This window comes from Podarcis erhardii (genome assembly GCF_964252035.2).
Source record: "Podarcis erhardii genome assembly, chromosome: 1".
NCBI lineage: Eukaryota > Metazoa > Chordata > Lepidosauria > Squamata > Lacertidae > Podarcis > Podarcis erhardii.
In genome coordinates, this window is record NC_138497.1 from 3,846,090 (window position 1) to 3,859,532 (window position 13,443).

The following is a 13,443-nucleotide window of genomic DNA, read 5'->3' on the forward strand; positions in this document are numbered from 1 at the left end:
GCCCTCCAGATGTTTGGGATTACAATTCCCATCATCCCTAGCTAACAGGACCAGTGGTCAGGGATGATGGGAGTTGTAGTCCAACCCCCTGCAATGCGGGAATCTTTTGTCCAACACGAGACTCAGACCCATGACCCTGAGATCAAGAGTCTCATGCTCTACCAACTAGTCCTCTCTTCCTCCATGAATGTCCCATCCTATTTTTTATTAAAGATTTCTTGATTTACAAAAGTATGTGCAATGTCTCTTTTTCCAAGTTGCATTTTTTCTATTGGTTGAGACATGAGCGTTACATTAGGAAGAAAAGGGGGGAAGAGGTGGAGGGGGTCATGGTGGGTTGGGGTGGGGGTGGAGTCGGGGGGCAATGTTTCTATTTTACTTAATGTATGTGTGGGGTTTTGTGTCAGGGTCGCTATCCGCTTGTGTTCCTTTGGTGGCGAGAGATTGGGGTTGGCCAATGTGTGTGGTTGTTCGTTTGTGATTGGCTGTGGTGAACTTTGTTTTTGTGTGTGGGGGGGGGGGTGAGTGTTTTGGATCAGGTTAGCCATATTGATTTGTCTGCTGTTGGTGGATTCTTGTTGTCGTCTTGTTGGGCTGTCGAAACAAAATAAAAAAATTCCTTCCAGTAGCACCATAGAGAGCAACTAAGTTTGTTATTGGTATGAGCTTTCGTGTGCATGCATACTTTTTCTATTTTTATTTTGTTTCGACTACGGCAAACCGACATGGCCTGTAACCAGAACTATTGTGTATCTGAAGAAGTGTGCATGCACACGAAAGCTCATACCAAGAACTGACTTAGTTGGTCTTTAAGGTGCTACTGGAAGGAAGGTGCTACTGGAAGGAATTTGTTTTGTTTTGACTATGGCAGACCAACACGGCTACCTATCTGTATTGTTGGGCTGTGTATGTGATAAAGGGGAGCCATAACAGGGTGAAGGCGTCTTCTTCTATTTGTCCCTATGTCAGTTTCAGTTTATTGATTAATTTTCTAGTTTCCCATACTTTTTGGTACCATTGATCCATGCTTACTCCTGACAGGTCTCTCCAGTGTCTGGCTATGATGTTTCTGGCTGCTGAAAGTAGGTGGGTTATGAGTTCTTTGTGATGTAAGTGGGCATTACTGTCTTGGAAGATGTTTAGTAGGGCCAATTCTAGGGTAACTTCTAAAACTTGCTTGGTTATTTTGCATATTTCTCGTATGGTGGTTGTCCAGAATAGTTGGATTTTGGGGCATTCCCACCACATGTGGAGGCCTCTTTTAAAGCCATCCAAGTGGGTGGCCCCCATTGCCTCATGTGGGAGAGAGTTCCACAGTCCATGCGCTGCGTGAAGAAGTACTTTGCAGAAATAACAAATCCTGCAGATTGCCCGGGACTCTGCGGTGCCTTTTGGGCAATGAAGAGCCGGCTACAGATATTGCAATTGAACAAACGAACAAAACACTGATCACAGTAATGCAGGAGAGTCATGCTTTGGTGCAACAAAGAGAAGGATAGTATCTACGGAGCATTTTAGGGAAGACTGGGGTGGGGTTTGCAACTGGCATAAACAGAGAAAAGGGTCACCGTGATGAGAAGAGGAGAAATGGAGAGGCGCCTACTGTAGGTGAAGACTCTCTATGCCCCAGGACCACGAAGGGGGAAGAGAAAGCGTGTGTGCATGGAGGACATACCTGGGGCATGTTCGTCTCCAAGGGACGGTTTTCGAGCTCCTCCTGCAGGCGCTGGCATCTCCTCTCCTCCTGCAGGAACTGGTGCTGGAGCTGCTGGTACTCTTCCCAGGGGACCACAGGGCAGCCTTGCTGCTGGAGGTCGCGAGGATGCTGCGACGGGCTAAGCATCACGCTGGAGCTCGAGTGTAGCAGCTGCTGCGTGAGAGGAAAGGGGCAGGAGGGAGGGGGTTAAAGGACGCCTCGCTAGGACACGATACGATAATCTTTATTGTCATTGTCCCATACGGAACAACGAAATCGAAAATCTACAATCAGACATTCAGAAACCAGCAAGCCTGCTATCCCAGCCTGGTTAGCCCCCAGAAACTCTGATACCCCATAAATAAATACAATATACTCCCATAGAGACTACCTTAAAAAGGTAAAGGGACCCCTGACCATTAGGTCCAGTCGCCCATGACTTTGGGCTTGCGGCGCTCATCTTGCTTTATTGGCCGAGGGAGCCGGCGTACAGCTTCCAGGTCATGTGGCCAGCATGACTAAGCCGCTTCTGGTGAACCAGAGCAGCGCACGGAAACGCCGTTTACCTTCCCACCGGAGCGGTACCTATTTATCTACTTGAACTTTGACGTGCTTTTGACGTGCTTGAACTTTGACGTGCAATTATGCTGCACTTAAAAACACAAAGCATTTCTCAATTGCAGCAACGTTAGAAAGCACACATTCACTGGCATTCTATGTGGAAGCCCAGAAACCCCTGGGAACTGCATTTCCCAGAGACCTCAGAAAATCCAGACATGCAAACGTCAACGTGCTCATTCCAAGAAAGGCATGCAAAAAACAAGACCAATGGCAATTGTCACAAATGGCATTTCCAAGGATGAAAGAACAGAAAATGGGATCTCAGAGCCACTCTTCATTCCCACCGCCCCCAAAAAACTGGTTTCGAGTTTAAGAGAGCTTACCCGTATTCCTTGTAAGATCAAACTTAAAAGCTAAGGCTTAACCTTTTTCTTTCTGAGCCTACAAGAATCAACACTGATAGCCAATATCTTTCCATTTCCCCTTTTTGCCCATTAAAATGAAGAGCGGCTCTTTCACACAAGAGGCAGGCCAATCGTCTTTCATATTAATTCTTTAAAGAAATACCGTATTTTTCGCTCTATAAGACACACTTTCCCCCTCCTAAAAAGTAAGGGGAAATGTGTGTGCGTCTTATGGAGCGAATGCAGGCTGCGCAGCTATCCTAGAAGCCAGAACAGCAAGAGGGATCACTGCTTTCGCTGCGCAGCGATCCTTCTTGCTGTTCCGGCTTCTGAGATTCAGAATATTTTTTTTCTTGTTTTCCTCCTCCAAAAACTAGGTGCGTCTTATGGTCTGGTGCGGCTTATAGAGCGAAAAATATGGTAAATGGAGGGGCATTAAAGGCATGGACGCTGAAGAGCTTTCTCTCTCACACACACTCATATTCTCTCTCTCCCCCCCCCTCTCTCTCCATGCATATGGGCTTATGGCAGTGGGAAAAGGTTTCCTCTACCTTCGCCAGCTACGTCAGGCAGAGCACTGTGCTCCTCTCTGCTAGCTCCAGCCACCGAGGTCTGGGCACAGGTTAGCCAGGAGTGGGGAGAAGCACAAGGGGGAAGAGAAGGTTATGGGACTTCCGAGGTAAGAAGGAGTCAAGGGAGAAGCTTGCACAGGGGGAAAAAAAAAGACGAACCAAAGGACAAGGAATAATGCACAGAAATCAGAAGAGCTGAGGTGGGAGAAGAGACACAAATGGAGCATCATTTTCAGGTCCACGGCCCACAACAGAATCACATACAGGTCAGGAATGGGAGAGCCCTGATAAACTACAACTCCCATGATAGCTGTTCACAAGAGCATCTCTGCAAATGTAGTAAACAGGAACCTGATACTTTGCAGCATATTTTCTTTTCTTGCGATTTTGGCATTTATGCCAGAAGACAATTATTAGAGGCCTCACAACTCAACAGGCTCAATTCTGCACTACCAACGGTTCAGGACCTGCTCTGGGACAGGAATGATCAAATTACTTTAATAGTGGCTGAATTTTTGAGTGCTGTCCGTGTAGAAAGGCTGGGCCATTATAAAGAGATTTAGGAGTGCTCTGATGGTGTTTCCTGCTTGGCAGGGGGTTGGACTCGATGGCCCTTGTGGTCTCTTCTAACTCTATGATTCTATGATTCTAGTGGTTCTTAATTGATGGGTGATGTGGTAGTGTTGTATTGTATTATTGATGCAAATTGAATTTCTCTGGAGTTAAAGTTCTGAAACCTAATAATAATAATAATAATAATAATAATAATAATAATAATAATAATTTATTTGTACCCTGCCCATCTAGCTGGGTTTCCCCAGCCACTCTGGGCGGCTTTCACAAAGACCAAAAGTAAACTAAGATGTCACACATTAAAAACTTCCCTGAACAGGGCTGCCTTAAGATGTCTTCTGAATGTCTGGTAGTTGTTTATCTCTTTGACATCTGATTGGAGGGCGTTCCACAGGGCAGGTGCCACCACCGAGAAGGCCCTCGGCCTGGCTCCCTGTAGCTTTGCTTCTCGCAATGAGGGAACCGCCAGAAGGCCCTTGGTGCTGGACCTCAGCATCCGGGCAAAACGATGGAGGTGGAAATGCTCCTTCAGGTATACTGGACCGAGGCCATTTAGGGCTTTAAAGGTCAACACCAACACTTTGAATTGTGCTTGGAAACGTACTGGGAGCCAATGTAGGTCTTTCAAGACCGGTGTTATGTGGTCTCGGTGGCCGCTCCCAGTCACCAGTCTAGTTGCCGCATTCTGGATTAGTTGTAGTTTCTGGGTCACCTTCAAAGGTAGCCCCACGTAGAGGGCATTGCAGTAGTCCAAGCGAGAGATAACTAGAGCATGCACCACTCTGGCCAGACAGTCCGCGGGCAGGGAGGGTCTCATCCTGTGTACCAGATGGAGCTGGTAGACAGCTGCCCTGGACACAGAATTAATCTGCGCCTCCACGGACAGCTGAGAGTCCAAAATGACTCCCAGGCTGTGCACCTGGTCCTTCAGGGGCACAGTTACACCATTCAGGGCCAGGGAGGACCTTGTTACGTTGAGCTCGTATTTTGCACCATTTGTATACGGTGTCTGTTTGATAATGTGTGGCTTGCTATGCCTAATAAAGGATATTCGAGTCGATAGCTGGTCACGGTGGAAGCACTAGTGCAACAGCAACCACAAATTAGGTCTCCCTGCCGCCGCTCAACACGCTGGCTGTGCTCTACACATAATGCTGTGCTCAGAATCCAGCTTCTTCAAAACTTCACAGTGTCTTCCTTGTTCTGCCATCTCCCCCAGATAAAGGCAACCAGCTCAAGTAAGAAGAGCAGGATCAGGCCAGTGGACCACCTAGTGGTGGAATCCTGCTTGCCCAGTAGCCAGATCCTGCCGTTTCCAGGAACTGGAATTCAGATGCATTTTGCCTTGACGTTGGGGTGGAGTGTAGTCATCAAGACTAGCATCTGAAGGAGCTTCTCCAGCCCCATCGCCCAGCCCAGACATGGAAATCCAGCTTTGGGGGCCTTCTGGCGGCTCCCCCACTTTGAGAAATGAAGCCACAGAGAACCAGGCACAGGGCCTTCTTGGTGATGGCGCCCTCCCTGTGGAACGCCCTCCCCTCCGATGTCAAGGAAATAAACATCTATCTGACTTCTTTTAGAAGACACCCAAAGGCAGCCCTGTATGCGGAGTTTTTTAATGTTTGCAGTTTTATGTGTTTTAATATTTTGTTGGAAGCCACCTGGAGCGGCTTGGACAATCTAGTCAGATGGGTGGCATATAAATAATAAAATTATTATTATTATTATTATTATTATTATTATTATTATTATTATTATTAACCATTGATAGCCTTATCCTCCCTGAATTTGTCCTATGTTCTTTTAAACCCATCCAGTTTCTTTTGCCTCTTCAAAGTGCTCTCACAGCCCTCAAATCGAGTCTTTCCTTCAGAGAGACTTTGGTGAAGCCCTGGCAGAACCCATCTCACCAGAGTCTTAGGAAGACCCCCTTCTTTTGCTGGGCATTGGTGCCATAAATCAGGAAGTGTTCAGATTTTCCTTCCTCCTTTCAAGTTCTGCCCTGGCCTTAGTTCATTGCTTGGCTGAAGCATCCAATATACAGTGGAACCTCGGTTGTCAAACGCTTCGGAAGCTGAACAATTCGGAATCCAAATGCTGACCACCCAGAAGTGAATGCTTCCATTTCTGAACGATTTTCGGAAGCCGAATGATCTTCTGAGCTGCGTTTTTCATTTTCCCCCATTGACTTTGCGGTCAGCCCATTTGTCCTTGGTTTTCGAACTTTTTGGAAGTTGAATGGTCTTCCGGAACGGATTAAGTTCAAAAACTGCTTTTTTACACGGACGTCCCATGTAGATATTTATCTTTTATCTTTTTACATTTTTTTTATACATTTCACTAATTTTACAATCATTTTAACATTTCAAAACTTTACTTCCTTTCCTCTTTTTCTGCGGCTCCTTAAATTTGTTTTGAATATCTTCTGCATATCCAAGTTAACTTAATTTGCTCATTTATTCATCTTCCTTAAATATATACTCTTATAAAACAGCAGGTTATTACAATACAGTGGTACCTCAGTTTAAGAACAGCCCTGTTTACGAACTATTCGGTTTACGAACTACGCAAAACCAGAAGTAGTGTTCCGGTTAGCGAACTTTACCTTTGTCTAAGAATGGAATCCGAACGGTGGAAGGGCACTGGCGGCAGAAGGCCTCATTAGGGAAAGCACGCCTCGGTTTAAGAACGGTTTCGGTTTAAGAATGGACTTCCAGAGAGGATTAAGTTTGTCAACCGAGGTACCACTGTAATAATAAATGTAGATATTTGTCATCACTGGTAGCTGTGGACAGATCTGTCCTCCCTGATTCTGTCTATGTGAAGCTGGTGCATTAATTCCTCTTTGGAAAACTCAGCCAAAGGCCTCTTCTTTAGCCGTATGTATTCTGTTGTGGGACGATCCATCTCATAAGGACCGTCATCTCACACAGCCCTGGAGTCCCCTTAGATCTGCAAGCTCAAATAAATAAATAAACAAACCCCTGGCCTAAACCCTCAAGCAAAACGATTCCCAGTTCATTTCTTTTCTGTGGAGTGACATCAGAAACGCACCATCTACTGAAACAGACCTCCATCACCTGTTCGTCCCGTTTGACCTGCTTCTTCCGTAGTCCTTCGTTTTCCAGATTGACGGCTTCCAGCTCGCGCTCGAGGGAACTCATCTGGCTGATCTGTCGGGGGATTTAAGGCTCGTTTTAGGAAAGATGAGGACAGAGCGGGATTATTTCGTTCGGTTAGCTAGTTTTGCTGTGGCCAAGCACCAGTTTACGTCAAAATAGCCAAAGTGCCTACAGGAGGATATTTCCCTGCATCCAGACAGCCATAAGAGCCAACATGGGCTCTAGTGCAGCAAGCGCGGCAGAGACTGTACTTTTTGAGAATCCTAAGGAAAAACCATCTTCCGCAGAAACTGCTGCTTGCCTTCTATCGCTGTGCCATTGAGAGCGTGCTCACTTATGGCTTATGTGTGTGGTACGGAAGCTGTACTACCCAGGACAGGATGGGGTTGTGCAGAGTTGTGAAGGCAGCAGAGAGCATTGCTGGCTGCCCACTCTCCACCTTAGAGCAGATTTATGCCACAAGGTGCCAGAGGAAGGCACTGGACATAGTAAAAGATCCATCGCATCCTGGGCACTGTCTCTTCGAGTTCCTGCTGTCGGGACGGAGATACAGGACGATGAAGACAAGAACGAGCCGTCTCAAGAACAGCTTCTTCTCCAGAGCGATCTCGGCCCTGAATGGGAAACCTGGACTTTGAAAGTCATCTAATCTTCCTTGCTGTATTATACTGTATTGTTTTAATTAGTGTTTTTATAGTTGTTTTGATTTTGTGTGGAGTGCCCTACCTGGGTGGATGGAGCAGCCAAGTAATTTATTATTATTATTAGTGGAGAGGTTATTGAAGCAAACTGGTTGCTGCACTGTGGATCCTCTGCACGGATCTGATGGAGGCGGGGGTGAGGTACAGTCGTACCTTGGTTCTCAAACAGAATCTGTTCCGTGAGTCCGTTCGATTCCGAGAACCGTTCGCAAACCAAGGCCCAGCTTCCGATTGATAGGTAGGTAATTTATTATGGTCAAAGACCAGCTCACATAACACAATAAAAACAGTGTTCATAAAAATTTTCACTCTATAAGACGCACCAGACCATAAGGCGCAACTAGTTTTTGGAGTCACTGATTTATGTTGGAGCAGAGGCGATGGGTCTTCGCAGTGGGGCGGCTGGAAGGAGACGGCCCAGCCGGGGCTAGCCAGCTGGCCTCCCGGCCCTCTGCATGTCGACACAGGGGTGCCCAAACTTTTTTCAAAGAGGGCCAGATTTGATGAAGTGAACATGCATGAGGGCCGACCCAAGTTGTTGACTGCCACAGGGGCTGGATTCAACTGACTGGTGGGCCTGATTAGGCCCCTGAAATGGACTTTGGACATACGTGGTCTACGAAGACCTGCAGAACATCCAGGTGGCATTCAACCACCCTGGTTAATGGCCTTATCCCAGGCAAATCTACCTACAAATCTGTAAACAGCAACTAGTTGCCTGTGGTGAGCAAGGACCGGCCCCAGGTAACCAGCCTAGAAAACTATTGGAAACTGGAAGAGAGATGCATAGGTTTTTGACGGGGCGTGTGCTTGAGTGCTTATTTTCTTTGAAGTCACCCAGGTGGCCCAAATGCCACAGGCCTGTCTTAACATAAGCAGCAGAGTACAAACTTGCTTTAGCATGCACAGATTTTGAAGAAAAAAAAGAACAAGATAATACATTTGAAGACCGGACTAATTGAGTGTTCCTTGGGAACAATGTAAGGGTTTATTCGCCACCCCAGAACTTTTTGTATATGTTGCAAGCTGCTCAGAGGGGCTGGGGTACAAATAATAAAATTATTATTATTATTAGAACTGCCTGGAACTGACCTTCCAGTTGGCTGAGGCCAGCTCCTTCTGAAGCCTCTCGCATTCCCTCTTCAGACTCGCTTTCTCCTGCTCAATGGCGTTCACGATCCCTAAATGGCTTTGGTGTTTTAGGTGCTTCTGGGTCAGGAGGGTGGATTCCAGCTGACGGATCTGGCAAGAGAAGAGGCCAATTCACATTCTGTTTATAAGGATGTTGGGAGAAGTGTGTGTGTCTGTGTGTGTGTGTGTGAGAGAGAGACAAACCCACCAGGAAGGCATTGGAGGCTGGTCTGATGGCCAGCTTTCATGAGCCGACTTTATGGGGAGTGTCCACATGCATAGCACAACTGCATCTTACATTTAACACACACAATTTCAACCCACAACAATCGCATCTACATTTAACACACACAATTTCAACCCACAATTTCAACTCACAACAACCGCATCTTACATTTAACACATACAATTTCAACACACAACAATTGGATCTTACATTTAACACACACAATTTTAACCCACAATTTCAACCCACAATTTCAACCCACAACAACCGCATTTTACATTTAACACACAAAATTTCAACCCACAACAATCACATCTTACATTTAACACATACAATTTCAACACACAACAATTGGATCTTACATTTAACACACACAATTTCAACCCACAATTTCAACCCACAACAACCGCATCTTACGTTTAACACACACAATCTCAACCCACAACAATTGCATCTTACATTTAACACACACAATTCCAACCCGTACAAAGGTCAAAGGTCAGTTGGTTGAAATTCCACAAGTTAAATGCAAGCAAGGCAGGAGAGCTTAAAGGCTCTTTATGCACCGGGTTTCCCCAGCATGTGGTTCCAATCAAGGTTCTGCCTCCGGCCCTGCGCACCTCTGGCATGCGGCCCCAGAAAGTTTCCCACAAGATCTGAGAAAGGTTCTCTATTCCTCCACGAGCAAGATATTTACCAGCTAGATACGAGGACGGAGGGGCACGACATGCACACCTGGAAGGAATTCCCCATTTACCTTCTCTCTGGAACGAGCGAGATCCGAGCTGGCGTTCTGGAGCTCTTGCTGGAGCCGCTCGTTGTCCAGCCTCAATTGCTGCTGGTCCTGCTTGGCCAGGAGACCCACTTCGTCCCAGCACAGCTGCTTCTGCTGGCTCTGCAGCCCCGCCGAATGCACGGCTGCTTCAAGGGCCCGATTCTGACGGCAAAGAGCACACATGGCAAAGGGTCAGAGCGCCTGCGGCACACGGCTAGGGAGAGAAGGGCTGGCAGGGCCCGGGTTCCGCACTGGCTCATTCTTGTAGCCAGGGACAACAACAACAACAACAACAACAATAATAATAATAAATTATTTGTACCCCGCCCATCTGGCTGGGTTTCCCCAGCCACTCTGGGTGGCTTCCACAATGACCAAAAATACGCTAAGATGTCACACGTTAAAAACTTCCCTGAACAGTCTTCTGAATGTCAGGTAGTTGTTTATCTCTTTGACATCTGATGGGAGGGTGTTCCACAGGGCGGGTGCCACCACCGAGAAGGCCCTCTGCCTGCTTTGCTTCTCGCAATGAGGGAACCGCCAGAAGGCCCTCAGCGCTGGATCTCAGTGTCCGGGCAGAACGATGGGGGTGGAGATGCTCCTTCAGGTATAGTGGGCCGAGGCCGTTTAGGGCTTTCAAGGTCAGCACCAACACTTTGAATTGTGTTTGGAAACGTACTGGGAGCCAATGTAGGTCTTTCAAGACCGGTGTTATGTGGTCTCGGTGGCCGCTCCCAGTCACCAGTCTAGCTGCCACATTCTGGATTAGTTGTAGTTGATGTATTACTGTATTTTAATATTTGGTTGGAAGCCGCCCAGAGTGGCTGGGGAAGCCCAGCCAGATGGGCTGGGTATAAATAAATTATTATTATTATTATTCTGCTTGTGCGTTCTCACAATGGCCAACCAGCTGCCTCTTCTGGGAATCCCATAAACAGGACCCGAGTCAACAGCCAGGCAGCCTTCTCCTCCGTGAATTTTTCTAATCCTCTTTGACCACCTGCTGGAAACTCTTACTCATGTGGTTCTTAAATGTAAACTGATCTCCGCCAGCAGTTTCCAGATCAACTCTGCATCCCCAAATGGAAACCAGAGTTGGAAGCCATACATTTTCTATTACTGGGGAATGATCAGGAGCTCACCAAATTAGTGGCTAAATATCTTCATTTGGTTTTTTTTGTCGCAGAAACACATTGCAGATGTCTGATCTCCCTGGAGACCTAGAGATGTTGAAGGAATGGGTTTCCCAAACCCCAAAACTGACTGTGCAGGCAGTTTGAAACTGCACCAAAATCCCTATTTTTCCTTAGCTAAAATGCTTTAACTTGAGGTCGTGAGCCAAAACCCAGCTGTATAAAGCGGTGCTCGGAGCTCTCTCCTTTATCAGTTTGTGACGGCAAGTATGGCCTTGACTGTACCAGTAGAACAGAGAAGACACTGTGCCTTATCTTACGTCCTGACCACAAAAACGCACAGACCCAGTCTGGGAACAGGAAAATCCTTTTATGGTCAGAAGTATAGGAAGGAATACCCCTTTATGGTTAAGAATACCAGAGCAGAAACATATGTGATGTCAACCTGCGTACATAGGCTGACGTGGTTGGATTCCTGGGGGAGGAGGGAGAGGGTGCCTGGAGGATATATATACTGCATGAAATTTCTCATTTCTTGGGACTTGCTGTGGACTGACCACGCAAGCGCCTTCTGCTATCTGGAGAGCAGAATAAACTCTTTCTTTGAGCCAACCTCGGTGTCATTTAACTTCCTTCCTCCTGTCCGGGAGCAACGCAGACCCAATCGGTGAACTCCAATAAGGCTACAATGTAACGTTAGACTTTTCCCCTCTTTTCATTTGACAAATATTCTGTGACATTGGGGAGGTGGTAATTCTGTACTGATTTACTATGGATGTTTGTATGTGATGCCAATAAAAGCTTTGATGATGAGATGATGAGAATATAAAGAGAGCACACGGGAAGCATAAAGAGCTGTCTTGTGCTGAGCTGGGCCACTGGCCCAGCCAGTCATCTCTACACTGACTGGCAGCACCTCTCCAGAGTTTCCGCTGCAACGAGCCTGTCTGGTAGGTGAGGCTGAGAGTGAGCAGCTGGTCCGAGGTCTCACCCACAGAGCTTTGCGGGGATTTGAACCCTGGTCTCCTAGGCCCCAACCCAGCACTCTAACCACTACACAACACTGCCTCTTGATGTAGCATTGCTGTAAATTCTCACCTTCTGCGCACATCTGTTCAGCTCCTCGCTGAGCGCTTCCTTCTCTTTCAAAAGCTTCTCGTTTTTCACAAGGACACCGGAAATCTCATTCTGGAGGTCAGAGAGGTCCGGGCATCTGGGAATCTGTGGAAAGCAGATATGTTTCAACCTGGGGGCACCTGGTTCTTGTCTGTGCCCTCCCCAGGCTGGGCTGCCATGGCAGACCACGAGGATGGTCAGCAAGGGAATCTATACATTAAAAAAAATACTTGTAAATATTCCTAACGCACAGGGGTGGTTTGTATACCCATGGGCATCCCTTGGTGGATTTGCATCACTTAGATTTATAGTATTGCCCTTAGAGCCAGGCAAATATGTCAGTTTTGGTGTCTCTCATTTTTCCAAGCTTAAAATTTAGTCTTCTACAATTCAGCGTCAGATTGCATTAAAAAGAAATTTCACGAAAATTCAACAACATTTTAGTGTGAATTTCCAATACATACTTTTTTAACGCAAGTTGGAGCAATACACACATTTTGGCAAGGCAATTTCCCCTAATAAAACACATTTTTTTGCATTTTGTGGTCGCTCATAGATGTAATCTTATGTCCACTTCACCCTGGAATATCCATCTTTGTACACATTACTCGGCAGCACTGCAAAGTTTGGAAAAGTGCAAATTTTGAAAGATGGGTGTGTTTCATAGAATCATAGAGTTGGAAGAGACCACAAGGGCCATCGAGTCCAACCCCCTGCCAAGCAGGAAACACCATCAGAGCACTCCTGACATATGGTTGTCAAGCCTCTGCTTAAAGACCTCCAAAGAAGGAGACTCCACCACACTCCTTGGCAGCAAATTCCACTGTCAAACAGCTCTTACTGTCAGGAAGTTCTTCCTAATGTTTAGGTGGAATCTTCTTTCTTGTAGTTTGGAACCATTGCTCCGTGTCCGCTTCTCTGGAGCAGCAGAAAACAACCTTTCTCCCTCCTCTATGTGACATCCTTTTATATATTGGAACATGGCTATCATATTAACCTCCTCTTCTCCAGGCTAAACATGCCCAGCTCCCTTAGCCGTTCCTCAGGCGTTTCAGTCCACCTGTTTCAGGAAGTGCAAATTAGCTACACTCGGACTCGCTCTGTGGTCACTGTCCCACAGAAAACAAACTAGGGTTCCTGCTGGGCCCTTTGTTTTACAGGTGAAACTCAGAAAATTAGAATATATTGCTCTATTTGCAGTCCTTGTTTTGCTGATTTCTAATTTTCTGAGATTGTTAATTTGGGGTTTTCACCATAATCATCACAATGATAACAAATCAAGGCTTGGCATATCTCACTTTGCATGTCATGAGTCTATCTCATATATTAGTTTCACCGTTTAAGTTGAATTACTGAAATAAATGAACTTTTCCACGATATTCTAATTTTCCGAGTTTCACCTGTATATTTCTGGGTCTTGGCTTTTATTCAAC

At 46.4% G+C, this 13,443-nt stretch overlaps 1 protein-coding gene across 1 annotated transcript in view; it reads right to left on the reverse strand.

Annotated features, from left to right (window-relative positions):
- The window catches only part of NIN (ninein), a 125,591-nt gene that overhangs the window by 8,945 nt on the left and 103,203 nt on the right, over positions 1-13,443 (reverse strand). Inside the window, exons 23-27 of the mRNA XM_081877073.1 lie at positions 11,952-12,115; positions 9,744-9,954; positions 8,722-8,871; positions 6,878-6,979; positions 1,676-1,870 (exon numbers count right to left, since the gene is read on the reverse strand). Of these exons, the coding sequence (XP_081733199.1) occupies positions 1,676-1,870; positions 6,878-6,979; positions 8,722-8,871; positions 9,744-9,954; positions 11,952-12,115 (822 nt within the window). The remainder of the gene's footprint in view (positions 1-1,675; positions 1,871-6,877; positions 6,980-8,721; positions 8,872-9,743; positions 9,955-11,951; positions 12,116-13,443) is intronic.